We start from the raw sequence: 15,547 nt of genomic DNA on the forward strand, positions 1-15,547 counted from the left end.
AGAATTTTGTGAACAATAGATGGCACATGGTGATGTATAGTTGGCAATTGCAACACCTGCTGAAGCTAAAATATATCTGTCAGTTGCCTAAAGATCAGTCCTTTCATGAGTACTGTATCTTGCTATGAAACTGAAATATGACTTTGTTTTTAGTCATCCTCAATGTAGAAATGGAAATTAGAGGAAATGCTGATTGTCTTTATGTGTATCACTTGCATGCTTTGTTTCTGTTGAAGAGGTTTCAGAGAATGAGGGGTAATACAGTCCTGTTGTTACACAGCTGGTGTGAGAGTTAGGAAATCCAGGTGCTCTTTCTCTATGTTTGCACTGTGAGTGGGAAGTGAGTAATCAGTTTTCTCCATGCACTAAATGGGAATAGTGATATTTTATCAAATGCGTGGCTTTGTTACTCTAGATTGTGCCTGTGTCATGTAAATCTCTAGACAGAGAAATGCAGCAACCTGCAGATGGATCAACACAGGAAGATGCTAGTATGATGTTAAAGGTTAACTTGAGAAAATGTGCCATAAAAACAGAGGTAGGGACTGGACTGTATAAATGTCACTCATGATAGTGTTTGTGCTGGGTAACGGCTGAGTATTCTTAAAGGAGTAAGGAGAAAAAGTAAACATTTGTTTTGTGCCTTTTATGCTGTCATGAGCAGAGGATTTTGGAGCTTTTTTCCTGTTTGAAACATGTATGTCGAATCTCAGAATTTGTTTTACAGATTATTCTCTTCAGTGTATGTTATTTTTTTTTCTTTTTCTTTTTTTTTTTTTTTTTAAAGCTGGATTGGAAGTGAACCACAATGGCTGCTGTCATCTCAGATAGTCCTCCAAACCCAAGCTGCAAAATCATGACTTTTAGGCCTTCGATGGATGAATTCAGGGAGTTCAACAAATACTTAGCGTACATGGAATCACAAGGTGCTCATAGGGCTGGAGTTGCAAAGGTAAACATCTATAATGTAGAAGGAAAATTGTTCCCAATACCTGTTTTCCCTATATTTGTATTTTGCTGATTGCAGAACTGACCTTTTTAGTATTTAACATTTTTTCCAAATGATTTTCAATGAATAGATACTGATCTGTTACTGTTTTAAGAAAGAGCTTTTTGGTATCTCTTATGTTTCATGCAAACTAATGAAGATGATGTATACTGTTTTCTCTCTGTCAATTGTTTCCATGTTTACAATAGCAAAAGAGGATCTCTTCTTAAGGCAGATTTAAACTAGTTTTAGGCAAATCAGAGCAGAATAGGGAGTTCACAGTATAAATTGGAAAGTCCTGATCTACCAGATGTTGAACATGGCTTTTAGGGTTGTGTATAACTTTACTGGAGCAAATACACCCACTGACTGTAGTGGGATTATGCATGAAGATAGTGAGGCACTGCTTGAGTGGAAATAATTTTCTTTTTAATGGTGATCGTGTTATCTTTTTGTTAATGAGAATTGGAGGTACACTAACTACCATTGCATTGCCCTTTGAACAATGGTATATCCAGGATCTTACAGCAGGTGTTCCTCCCCTAACGGAGGGTGATTGTCAGAGATTAAGTCTGATGTAATTTAGTGTTACATCATGTAAGTATTTGTGCCGTATCTGTTTTGTCACTTTTCAAACCAGCAGGACACAGTGCAGGTCTAGAAATCCTAGCTTAGTTATTGTAAGTGGTCAGTGGGAATAGCTGTCTTCATCACTGTTTTTTTTTTGAGCTAATGTTGCAGAGTCAAGACATGTAAAAATTGAGAGAAGAGGAAACAAAACCTGCAATTCTTCGTTTCCCCCTGCCCACTCCCTCTTCCCTGCTTCCTGTAAAACAAAGCAAAACTGAACCCCTCACACTTTGAAAACCTTGTAATTTATTTGCTTTTTGATTTCTGAGGGTGAAGTACTTATAGGTCATATTTTCAAACTCTTCTCTGCAAACAGGAGTAGAAATGTGATAAATAGACAACAGAGGAAAGCCTGAGCCGTATTTTTCACATATTCAACTACATTATGGAAGCTATTTGTTTGTGTGGGAATGAACTATTGCAGTCCTCCCATTTTGAACAGTAAACTTAACAGCAAATTCATCATGGAGACATCTGTTGCCTAACAGATCTACATCATTAACATGTTTGTGAGCAGGAGATTCTAGCTAAGTATCATTCTGTGGATTATGTACATGGACTCAACATTAAAAAAATCTTATTTTCATTTGTTTATGTAAATATCTTTATTTCAACTGTTGGTAGTTTCTAATCCTGTTTCATGGGGATCTAGCCAAAGAAATAGAAAGTGCCTTATGACCAGCCACTGAGATGATATTAATCTTCTTTTTCAATTTGTTTATTTATATATAATGTGCTTGCTTTCTTTGGTATGTTGTGTATAAAACAAAGACAGGTATGCATAAATTGTACTCCTTGCTTTCTCTGGCTGTATGAGGAAGCTATTACATGAGCCAGGATTAGTGTGTAATATGTTTGGGAACCCCCCCCCTAAAAAAAAGTGAACTAGTTTTGTTTAAAAAGAATATTTGTGATACGCTTTTTATCATGGCTATGTCTGTCCTAGACTGCAACTAATCTTTTCATTTGATAGTATTCAAAACCAGAAGCTTCTTCGTTTGGGGGGAGGGGGGGAAGTACCTTATTTTTAATTTTCCTTTAAAAACTGGGTATCTGTTTACCTCTGACAATTCTCAGGAGTTGTATCATCAAATACAATACTATAATCCTTAAAAAGCCTATGCAAACTTCTGTTCTTATTTCTGAGATGTTCATAATAAATAAGAGCTTCAGTTACTCTCCATCATTTTTTTTTGTGCTGCTTCTCTTCTGTCAGGGATTTAAGCAGCTGGGAACGCTGGCCAGTGGCTTCCTGATACATGGTGCTAAGTGCTCCTCTGAGGCTACTTAAGATTAACTGTTGGACTAAAATACATCATGGTTTGAGCCCAGTGTACTAGTCGTTTGTGTGTGTGAACTTTAGGATAACTGGAAAAGGAGACTTTTCCATCTCTTGGCATTCTTCATTGCAAAATTTCAGCCAGTAGGAAGTGTAAAAAGGTAATGAATTTGTCTTATTGGAAATAGTCTTCAGATTTCTTTTGAGACATGAATATGGCTTTAGTTGTTGTTCTGTTTTGGTTCCTTATCTTGATTCTGGTTCTGGTTCCTTTCCTGCCAGCCAGCAATTAAACCTCCATGTGCAGCCAGTGTAGGAGAAAAGGGGAGAGCCATTGAGGATGTCCTGAGGAGAGCAACGGACATAGTAACATTAGGAAAGAATATGATATAGTTTTGCCTTTATTGTATAATTTAAAATTTCTGCAATATTGCTGTCATCGTCGTATCCTAACTCCTAGTGTTGCTCCCCTCCTTCTGACCCTCTCCCTCTCCTTCCCCCTCCCTCCCTCTCTCACTCTCACTCTTTAAGGAGATATCTTTGTGAAGATTCTGGATAGACATAATGTTCTGCCTTAACCAAGCATGAGCTTAATTCTTACATATATGAAATGTGTATGATCTGAATATTCACTTGTTACTGAAAGGATGACATAATATCAATAAAATATGCTGTCATTTTAAAAAAAGTGGCACTTAATATGTAAACTTTGTTTCCTGTAAACATTGTTTTGAAGTTGAAACACCTTAAAGGACCATTGTAATGGGCCAAAGTAGTAGTTCTCTTTTTAGGTTAGGCACATGAATATGTGAAACTTACTTTTTTAAAATACTAGATGCAACAGTGATATCCACCAGGTGTTTCAGTATTTTAAAGAGTATAATGCAGATGTTGGCTGTGGAATGGATGCAGGCTTATACTGTATTTAACTTACTTTAACACTAATCTAGTCAAAAATCAATCTGTAAAATGGTGATCATGGTAACAGAAGAACAGAGGTTAAGCTGTGGTCTTTTCATCTTCACCATAGTGTAATGCTGCAAGGTGTAGATTAGAATCCCATAAGTGAGTTGAAAATGAGTGGGGAGTCCATTCTAGTAATTTAAGTGACAATCAAAGTACTTCAGAGATATGACAGCTTTCAGGGTTAGTATGAGAAGTGGATAGTAAATTTTAGATGCATATCCCTAGTTAACACTGTTTAAACCTGTATTAATTTTTAAATTTTCAAGCAACATTTTATTTTGTTTTTAAATGTAATTAAATACAAATTGAAACCACTTTCTTTCCTGATGCGATCCTGAGCTGCTTTCCTTAAGGATGAATCTTTCAGTGTTGCTGCCATACCAAACTACAGCTATTTATTTTGTAGTCTTATCTGGACTATACAATTTTTTTCAAAAAGGAAATGATATTTTTTTCTGGCTCTCTGATTAACATCATCTGTCAATGAGATGATTATTAGATCTCATTATCAAGTAGTAGGAATGGGAAAATTTGGCTACAAATTACTGTTCTCTCAAATTGTACATGTACATGCAATTAAGAGAAACTAGAAATTAGCAGAGTCTTAAAAATTATTCCAAGATTTGATTTACAGAGGTTGTCGCTACTCTCATAGCACTTGGAGTTTCATACTGTTGAAGTCACTAAAACGGAACGTATCTGATAGGGCAGAATTTGGCCATGTAGTCAGGGATTTGTGATATTTTGCATAGTATAATTTGGCTTGTTTGAAGTTAATATCCCTGTGCTTACATGATTGAAAATGTGTGTATCTCCATTTTTTGGCCATACACCTAGGATTTAATTCCTATTCCATGTCTCTTATTTCAAAACCATTGGGGAAGCTCTTCTCCATGTACAGATTGTTAAGATGTGATAGTCCCAGGAGCACAAAAGATATTTTTATATATCTGTGTTTTTATGCATGTAGGATATCTGCTGATGTGGGTTTACAGAACACCTGGGGAATAATGTCTATGATACAAGAAAGCATACCAAAACCTTTTAAAAATGATTAATTACATTCGTCATGTTTCAGGTGTACTGTGACTGAGGAAGGGTCCTTCTAACCATACTGTGTAGGTCTGCTTTCCCCTTCTTCTGCTTGATACCAGAATAGCAGTTAAAGCATCTTTAGCTGTTTTCAGCCTGTCGGTTAGTTGCTACATATTACTCAGTTGTCTTGAGACTTTTTATATTCCGATTTTCACTATTTTTTTATATATCTCATAAAAATTACATGTATATATAAAAAATAAACCAACTAAGTATTTTTAAAACAAATCTTATCAAGTCAATAATACATACTGCAAAAGTTTAAGGGACATTTTCTGAGTTTTGGAAATTGGATTTAAAATAACAAGAATAAATTTTTTTTCCCCTGTTTTGATAGTAATATAAAATGAACTTAGGACCTAATATGTATTAAATAGAGGATCATTCATACTCAAGTATGAATGCAAAGAGAATAAAGACTACTAGAGGAGCTATATGCATATGCAGAAACAGTAATTTAACCTCTAAACAGAGGTCATAAGCAGAGTAGGCATACCCAACACTTCAGGTTAAATGTGAAAGTGTAAGGGGAGAAGACCTCTTATGTGTGTGGAAGAATGTGTGTATGGAAATGGGGATAAAATGGGATAAAATGACTGTAAGTTTTGCACATATTGGGGGGGGGGCAGTGCAGGGAATAAAATGTTAAAAAAAGAGAGAAAAAAAATGTTCCTAATACTATGCCTGAAGCAAATGATTATGGTAGTAGACAAACAACATTAAACCATTTCCAGAGCAGATAATATACTGTGGCATCCCTGGAGCAAATCGGCTAAAAAATTTCTATCAGGTTTTTGAAAGTCTGGAATGAGCTTTAGGCATAGATAATGTATTTTAGTCTTACTGTAACAGAGGATCCTATACTTAAAAAGGAAAATAAGGAATGAAAGCAATAGAACAAATGAAAAACAAGGCACACTGGTAGATTAGTTGCTCTTTACTTGAATAAGAAGTGTTTTGGAGACTCAAACTGCATTTATATAGAGCAAAATAGTTAAATTAATTTGCAGTCACATTGGCAAGTAGAAAAGTAATTTTGGAACATGATACTGAAAATAAATGTTGGCGAGTACAAGAAAAACAATTTTCAGAAGAGCTGGGGCAGAAGGAGCTGCATAGAAATAGTAGCCAGTGCCATTCAGAATCAAATGTAGAACAGGAGATTACCAGCATATGAAAGAGGATTTAACAGAAATTTATGCGTTGCTAGCACTCTGAAATAACCTCAGTTGTACTAATGTGCAGCCTCCATGGAAGAGACTGAATGGTATAACTAAGACATCCCTATCTAAAACTGAATATATATCACGCTAAATAACACTAGACAGTGTTAATATGCTTAGGATGTTTGTTAATATCTATATTTATATATAGATATATATATATAAAAATGAGAAAGCCTTGCCTTAGGTTTTTCCTTTTTTATATTTGAGGATTGAACAGCTTGGCTGATGAATTTGATCTAGGTTGCTTCCTAACTTGTCTGACTTTGAAGAGGTTATTTTTACTACAGGGAATGTGAAGAGGCTTCAGTGGGACAGGTCAGCGGTAAAAACTCGAGAGACCTAGTCATTATTTCCAACTCTGATACTGACTAGCTGTGTGTTGCTTTGGACATGATATTTTAACATCTCCAGTCCTTGCCCTGACCTTTGTTAGAAAATGCAAATTCTTTGGGGCAGGGACTCTTATTTTTATTTTCTTTTAAAATGATGCTTAGCGTATCAGTCCCCACAGAATTCACTTCTCTAACCAATACTCTAATTACAACAATAATAAACATCTTCCAGTGAGCTGGAAGGGGATATTTTGAACCTGTATTCACAAAAATATTTTTATTGTTTAGAACACACTGACCTTGAATTAAAGAAGATAATGCAAATTTTGCTTTTCAGTATTCATATATTGGAGCCAAACCTACAAATTCATGCTTAATAATAATGAAAATGGAAATCTCTGTGCACATATTTGATTTCTATGCATATATTCTGAATGCATGACTTCTCTGCTTCCAAACCAACATTTTGTATTTTGTTGACGTGCATATAATTTAAGATTTGTGTGAAAGAAATAACTAGGAATCGCAAGATGATTCGATTATTTTTTTTTCTCTAAAAGCAAACAACACTGAAACTTGCTAAGTAGTCCCTGTACAACTGAAGTCCCATGGCAGCTGAGAAGGAAAAAAGGAAGAGAGGGAGTTGCATCTGTGTAAAAACTGGATAAAAACACCTGTTTATGTTTAAAATAAAAACATTAGGTATGGAAGTATGTTACTATCTGATAACTTTTCTTCAGCTTGATGTTTCTGTTTTAGTGTGTGCTTGCTAGCATGAATGGTCTTGATCAGATTTCTTTGAGGGATGGACTATTTGAGTACATTAGCATTACAGTTTGCCCATTTGTGATTGTTTCCCAAAGGTAGCAAATGATCTCAGGATCTGTCTGTATTGTTTTTTAGAATTTTTTACTTTCTCAGAGTGATGTAATAGCAAAATCTCTAATGGACAATATTGTGTGGAATCCTGAAATGCTTGTTAGAGGAACAGCCTAGCTAGGCTAGTGTAAAGGCTACCTCTAAGATGTGAATTAATTATTCAAGTAACGTAATTTGTACGTGGTAGATGCATGTTTATGAAAGCCATCCTACTTTGTTGTATGTTACTTTAAAAGTTTCCAAGCCAGTGCTTGTGAAAATTTGATTTAAGCACCACAGAAAAGAATGAATACAATTAGTGGTTCAAAGAACATATCATTGGGCCTTTGGGCAAGTAAAAGTTCAAAACCAAAACAAAAATATATATTAAAAATGTCTGTTGCTCTGTTTTAAAACTGTTGCAATTTCAAATTTCGAGAGTTTTCTGTTTTCAGATAAAATAATGCATGCAAGGAATGTTCAAAATTACACAGCCTGCTAAAGAACACTGGCATGACTACAGTCGTCTTTGAAATTCCTCATGACTTTATTGCTAACACTTTAGAATCTGCTGAGGACTTTTCGTAGACTTTGGGCAATTCTGCGGTATTTGAAATAAAAGTGTTAATTTACAATTGGTTAATCTGCATATAGCTTTAATCTTTAATTGTGAGGTTTAAATCATGTTAATATAAAAACTAGTATATCTAAATTAGTGCAAACTCTTACTCTAATAGGGTTGTACCCTGCAGTTTTATGGGGAGTAAGTTAAACAGACTCTAAAATCTAAAGCTCTCTAAAATAGCTGTAATTTTTTCATTTTTCAGTAGGAAATAAAGTTATTCATACTGTTCACACCAAATAAAATTTAGACAGGGGACTGTCAATCTTTTGTATGACTATTTTTTTTTTTTTTTTAAATTGAGGATAACAATTTTATATCATGGAGTACGAAGTGTTTGTGAATTATAAGGCTTTCTGATTATAAAATATTTGTCTGTTCTGTTATTATGCGGGAGTGTTGATCTGCTCGAGGGTAGGAAGGCTCTGCAGAGGGACCTGGACAGGCTGGATCGATGGGCCCAGGCCAACTGTATGAGGTTCAACAAGTCCAAATGCCGGGTCCTGCACTTCGGCCACAACAACCCCATGCAGCACCATGCTTATTTTTTTAAAAAGGGGGAAGGGGAGAGAGAGAATGAAGAGGAAGATATAAAATAACTTATTCAACATGAGATTTATATATGTCGACTCCCACACACTTGTATGAAAGCTCAGCTAAAAGCAAGCTGTTTTGTCACATTTCTAAACCAAATCAGAACTAACAAGAACTTTTTGTAGTAAAATATTCAGTTGAGGACATGAAGAAAACATCATGAAACTGTGAAGGCATGACCTTTTTAACTGTAAGAATTGGGACCTGGGGTTGTTTAGCCTGGAGAAAAGGAGGCTGAGGGGAGACCTCATCGCTCTCTACAACTACCTGCAAGGAGGTTGTAGCGAGGTGGGTGTTGGTCTTTTCTCCGAAGTAACAAGTGATAGGACGAGAGGAAATGGCCTCAAGTTGCGCCAGGGGAGGTTTGGATTGGACGTGAGGAAAAATTTCTTTACTGAAAGAGTGGTGAAACATTGGACCAGGCTGCCCAGGGAAGTGGTTGAGTCCCCATCCCTGGAGGTATTTAAAAGACGTGTAGATGAGGCGCTTAGGGACGTGGTTTAGTGGGCATGGTGGTGTTGGGTCGATGGTTGGACTCGATGATCTTGGAGGTCTTTTCCAACCTCAAGATTCTATGATTCTATACATATGTATGTTTGCATAGTTGCACATGATTGAATTGCTGTAGATTAGTGAGTTGCTGCTTGTGAACTGAGGTAATACTACGCCCATTTTGAATTTGTTTCTGCATTATCTATGAGCACTTACATGGTCAGTTAGTTATTGTGAAACAGCTAGTAAGCAAGCGTTCATTTGATCATGTGGGCATAATTGACTTCTTTTGATTTTTTCCAGAATGTTTTGAATTGGTATTGCAACTGTTGATGTCCTGTTATTTATTTCTGAATTTAAAGGTTGTCCCACCGAAGGAGTGGAAGCCAAGAAAACATTACAATGATATTGAAGATTTGGTGATTCCTGCTCCAATTCAGCAGATGGTCACTGGCCAGTCAGGGCTCTTCACACAGTACAACATTCAGAAAAAGCCAATGACAGTGAAGGAGTTCAAGCAGCTGGCCAACAGTGACAAGTATGTATATACTTTGTCTTGCTTAGGAAGACAAATATTTATTTGTTCCCATATTGTGGTTTCTTTGAATTGTGCTAGGCAGCTGGTGATTTTTTCACTTACTCAGTAGAGGTTTTCCTGTCTACTCAGTTGTGGAAGGGTACCACAATATGAATCTTGTTTGTGTTTCTATTGTTGAAAGCATCTGGTGCCATGGCAGCAAGAAAGCATCTGAAAAACCTGAGTCATGATGCTTTCTGTCTACCTTTTTTTCTTTCTATTCTAATAAACGCTTATGTTGAAAATAATGAAGATGATACAGGCTTATATCTGAGTTTTATTTTGAGTATACTTATTAATGTTTAATATTTAATTATTTTTTTTGGCCTAGATACTGGAATGGCCAATCATTATGTAATTCTGAAAAAAACCCAAAATCTTTTTTAACTTGCCCAGAAGTTTTTACATTAATCTAAGAGAACTCAACTGCACCTAGAGAATTTCTATGTTCTGGTTATGGCAAGGTGGATATTAAGGGAGGGGAAAAAAAGTCTATGAAGGGCTCGGCACTATGCTAAAAAGTTTCAAATTGGTGGGCATTCCAAGAAGAGGGAAGTGATGGAAGGAATTCTTCCCCATTCCTTTTGGCCACCTAAAAAGAATAAATTCTACTTCACTATTTCCTCAAAACTGACTGGAAATAGTTTCTGGAAGGTGAGTCAAAGGATCCTAGAGAGAAAAGATACTTGAATATAATGAAGGCAGGCAACACTGCCCTAGTTCGAAGGAAAGTTTCTCTCATAAGTTAATTTAAGAAATTAAGAGGTAAGAAGAGAAGCTGTTACCAAGATCAGGGAAAACTAGGACATGAAAAGCTTTTAAAGAGGCTCCTCAGCAAATGTTCCGTAATATTCATTCCTTTGTAAAAGTGCAAAACTGATCTCCTCCTTTCAATTAAAAAGGATCGGTATGTTTCTGCCTGTATATTACTTGTGAAAAATTGAGGTTATCACACTTAAAATTGTCTTCCTCTGGTAAGTGGGAATGGGAACCTATTTTGTAGTTCTGAAAATTATTTGTTCAGTAACTGTTAGAGGGGAGAATAAAATAAAAAACCTGTATGGTATCTGATGTCATTTTCTATGATACCTGTTCATATATGTTTATATGTTGAAAAGTTTACATTCGATTAACCCATGATAAAATGAGAAACACTGATTTCTTAAAATAGTTTGATAATGCAAAAATACTGTGAAGGTTTTAATATGTATCATGATGTTAGTTAAGTTTATTATATTCTTTATCATGGAAGATATTTTGGAATTGTTTCTGATTTCAGTTTCCATGTTTTTTACTGAAGTTACTTTACAACTTCATTTCATAGGTAAAGTTAAGAACAGTTAGGAGGGCTTCTTATCTATTACTAGCTGTAGGTCTTCCTAAATATTCATCTCTGCTCTGGAGAAAATGTGTCATATAACCTCCTATGACACTCTTAATGCAGTCTGTATTTCTTGAACTATTAAGTAGCTGAGAGCCCCTGTTCTCCCATAAAAATAATTTTGTTCCTTAATGAAGAAGACTTCACTGTTAAAGACTCTTTTCTTGAGTATTGTGATGTTACCCCTTTTTTTTGGGAAAGAGAGGAGGGCCATGAACATCTAAAATCATAGTTGCCTTTGAAAGGATTGTGTGTGCTCAGTCTAATGCATTTTTGCATTAGATGTTTATTTGTTTAGGTATTCGCAATTCATCATTCACCATTGAACCAAAGTGCTTCTCCACCTTGACCTCTGGGAAATACAGGCATACCTGCATCCTGTAATCAAGATATTTGTGTTATGGTAACTGAGTATATGTATCCACACTACTCAGTGCCAAGCAGAAATACAATCATGAGAAATAATTGAAACAACTCCATTGCTGAGAATGCTTTGGTTAAGATGTGTTTTGCTAACTTGCTTGTCTCTGTTTTGTGTTATCACACGATGTAAATGTACCTGGTCTACTTAATTCTTCTATGTTTGGATTTTCTTTCCAGTAGTTCAAGTGTAGTAAGTTGTCAGTGCTAACGTGAAACTTTACTTCTCAGAGTTGCGGTAATTGGGGAGCAAGTTTTCTTTTCTGCAGACCTAAATATATGAGAACAGAGGCCTGACAAAGGATCCTGAGGCAAAAGCTATTGATGGACGTTTTCTATGGTAGTGTGCTTGTGTTGTGTCCCCACAAGATTTTACATGAGGTTTGAGTAACCTTCCAAAAGTATATACATAAATATATTTATGCATATAAAAGTATGGTGCCCTGTGCTGCACTAAAGGAGTAAAAAGAAAAATTCCCTTAAATATTTTTTTTCACTGCACGATAGAATTTTTGGTATCAGCTGTTTGCAACATTACATCTTTTCTCAAAAGGTTTTTTTCTGGGGAAGGAAGAAGAGAAGAAAGTACTGTTTTTGCCTGGCAGGGCTGCTACTTGGCATAATTAGTATATTTGAGTTGTTCTGAGACAGGCTTGTGCAGGACCTACCTCCGTGTCTTTGCAGAGCTGGTAGTGAGGCAGGAAAATAACAAATACTTGTCAATTAAGTGGCTTTTCTGTGTGTGTCTTTTACGGAAGAGAAACAAAAGGGAGGGCCTCAGCCTGAGGACAGTAAGTAGATGTGTGCTGTTTAGTTGCTGGAGACTGAAGAAAATGTTGTATGGGTAGGTGTATGACTTCAGTTACTGTAGCTGTCAGGTAGGAGGTTACATGCTATGGTGAATCATGAAACTAAGAATTCAGGACAACTAATAATTCCTCTATTTCAGTGAATTTGAAATAAAGTGATCTCTTAGAATTCAGTTCGCAGGATCAGAAGCATAGTCCATTGTCAAGGTGGTTGTTGAAAGACTATGCTGAACCTTTGCCTACCTCTTCCTCTGCAGATACTGCACCCCAAGATACATAGATTATGAAGATCTGGAACGTAAATACTGGAAGAACTTGACTTTTGTGGCACCAATTTATGGAGCAGATATCAATGGGAGCATTTATGATGAAGTATGCATAGCTTTTTATGAAGTTTATCTCTTCCAGCCCTCTTTTAAAGGGTACTATACTTAGAGGATACATTCTTGCTTTGTGAGTGAGAATCTGTCTTTCTTTTGAAATCTTTGTGTTACTCACTTTAAAGAGTCCAAGCAAGGCTGAAAGTAACTCTACCTCTGCGAGAGTCAGACAGTTCTGTCCTTAGACAGTAGGATACTTCTACTCTTCCTGATCATAAGACTCTTCCCCTTCTTCACTTTGAACTCTCCAGAACTTTGAGATTCGTTTCTATTTATTTATTTGTTTGTTAACATTTCAGTATGCATGTTATCTGTGTACCTCTGTCAAAATTTAGTGATATTTTAAATAACTTTTACGTTAAAATTAAAAGGTGAAATACTTTATTTCTCTGTCTTTCACTGAGGAAGATTGATAGCTGTACTTTATACATGCTTGGAATGCCTGCAGTTTCCTGGAAATGTGATGACAATTACTGTGTACCTCTGAATTAAAATAGACAAAATGAAAACTTCCTAAGGAAATGATTTTTGCTGGTTACTTGCCAAGATCTCCATGGATAAAAAGGGACTCTTAACACAGATCTCATTATCCAAAGAATTACAGAATATGCATTGATATCAATTAGGCTATGTAAGTAGCTATAGGAAATAGATTTTGAAAGGATTATTTAAGTAATGAGACTAACAGGAGAAATGCTAGCATTTCAAAAAAGATTTAAGGATTTAAAAAATACAGGGTATACTTCTCTCCAAAAGAATCTACTGTGTGTGGAGTTCTTGAGTTATTTCACGTTCTATGTAACTTCCTTCTCCAATCATTAAAAAAAAAAAAAGTAGAATTTCCCAGTGGCAGATGGTTTGAGACTCTGCTAATGTTTCATATTTCTTCACAAAAGACAAATTACTTGAAGACTCTGTCCAAAGATAAATACGATCAGCCAAGATGGCTTAAGGCAATTCAATTTTTGCACTAGGTTATGTGATCTTTGAAAGATAGCTATAAATGTCCCGTGGTCTATTGTTTAGAGAAAGCAGCAAGTCCAAATTCTACTGTGTGTCCAAATAGCTGTATAAAAATGATTTAGAAAATAATTGAAGATTCTGATTTGGGGTGTTTTGGTGAGGAGACATTCTAGATGGCTGTTGCTTTGTGGAGACCAAAATGGGGCACAGGAAAGCAGTGTTTCTTTCAAGAAATAGAAGCTTGCCCTTTATCTTCTCTGATATTTTTTTTTTTCTTTAATATTGGCAGATAATGCCTTCTGGCGTCACTTTTTACAAATGTACACTTTGTTTTGATTGTGTTTTCTTTGGTCTTAAGTATCTTAAGGTTAGTGTTGCATGAGCAATGTTTCCAAAGAAAAGAGAACACAGAAGTATCCGATTTTGAAGTGCTGGCTGGTCAAAGAGAAGGTCAGAGATTTCATTCTCATGGAATTACTCTCTCATTAGATTGGCACGCTGAGGAAGTGAGGTCAAAAAAGCAAAGGGTGAAGTGAGAAGAGCAGTGTTCAGCAATCCTAACTCAGATGTCGGGTGCATAGGAAGAGGAGACAAAGCACTAAAAGTTGCAGGGAGTGGGGAATAAAGGAGTGGGAAAGAAAACAGTAATAGGTAGAATAAAAAAAGCCTTAATGGCTATGATTAAATGGGCATTATTTAAAAAATAAACAAATAACAAAGGAGAAATGTTAGTGAAGTGAATAGACACTGAGGAAAGAGTGTGAACAGACTGAGCAGTGAATGTGACAGCCATGTCACAGTGTACAGCCCAGTGGGGTTTAGAGGAAAAGAAGGAAAATACCCTGATACCAAACTGTTGGTGAGAAAGTTATGGATGCCACTGCTCAAAATGTTTTTTTTGCCGAAGTTAATTTTTGGCCAGCAGATGGTGTATTTGCACAACTAATACTTTTCATGTTTTCACTTGAAGATAGTGCTAAGAAAGGATCTTTTTGATTCTGTTTTGAATTAGAGGTTGTTCTTATGTCTTCATTCAGTTTACTTCAGGATTGTCATTATTCGGGGAAAGGAGATGAATACAAGTAGCTGATGTTTTGGGCAACCTACAGCAGAAAGGGGGTGGTGGGATTAATTTGTCATAACAGCCTATTTGTGATAAACAAAGCCAAATGCTTACTTTTTATTAAATGCATTTTATAGAAAACAGTGTATTATAGATGTTGCATTTAATACGGAAAGGTAAATATCTGGCAGAATTCCAAGTAGAAAAACACCAGGAACTTAGTGACTGTGTGGTGTATACATGTACTTGGGCCATCAAAATTAGCAAGAAATGCTTCTGTACACAAGTCCTTATTCTTTAGTTTAAAAGTTTACTAATTATGTTTTCTTTTCCACATGGTGACGTTCAATTTTACATTGAGACATCTGTATCTGAAGCATGATGAAGCCTTAATTTTTACTATTTAGATTATTTAAGAAACAATATTGTTATTTGTGGAATCCAGCACCTTGCTGGCATTGTGCCAGAGAGATCATAGATCTTGTAGTATTCTTTGCTTTTCTTAGATCAGAGGATGACAGATTCTGAGGGGTTTGGAAGATGGGGCAAAGTTATGAAGCCTGTGTTATATGGAACAGCAAAACAAAAAAAAAAAAAAAAAGGAACAGGAACAAAGTTATAAATGCATGCTTTGAAATTTGACAACTACCATCAATGATTCAAAGTTTACCCTTGTGATATTTGGATTATTCCAGAATGTCTGTTTTGTATTTATAGAATCATAGAATTGTTTAGGTTGGAAAAGACCTTTAAGATCATAAAGTCCAACCGTTAACCTAGCAGTGCCAAGTCCACCACTAAACCATGTCCCTAAGCACCTCATCTACACATCTTTTTAAATACCTCCAGGGATGGTGACTCAACCACTTCCC

At 35.8% G+C, this 15,547-nt stretch overlaps 1 protein-coding gene across 2 annotated transcripts in view; it reads left to right on the plus strand.

Annotated features, from left to right (window-relative positions):
* Positions 1 to 793: 793 nt before the first annotated feature.
* The window catches only part of KDM4C (lysine demethylase 4C), a 303,658-nt gene continuing 288,904 nt past the window's right edge, over positions 794 to 15,547 (plus strand). For both annotated transcript variants that reach the window (XM_009274270.1, XM_019470767.1), the window contains exons 1-3: positions 794 to 952; positions 9,445 to 9,620; positions 12,527 to 12,641. In XM_009274270.1, coding sequence (XP_009272545.1) covers positions 809 to 952; positions 9,445 to 9,620; positions 12,527 to 12,641 — 435 coding nt within the window. In that variant the 5' untranslated portion in view covers positions 794 to 808. The remainder of the gene's footprint in view (positions 953 to 9,444; positions 9,621 to 12,526; positions 12,642 to 15,547) is intronic.

This window comes from Aptenodytes forsteri, unplaced genomic scaffold (assembly GCF_000699145.1).
Source record: "Aptenodytes forsteri isolate BGI_AS27 unplaced genomic scaffold, ASM69914v1 Scaffold46, whole genome shotgun sequence".
Classification (NCBI taxonomy): Eukaryota; Metazoa; Chordata; class Aves; order Sphenisciformes; family Spheniscidae; genus Aptenodytes; species Aptenodytes forsteri.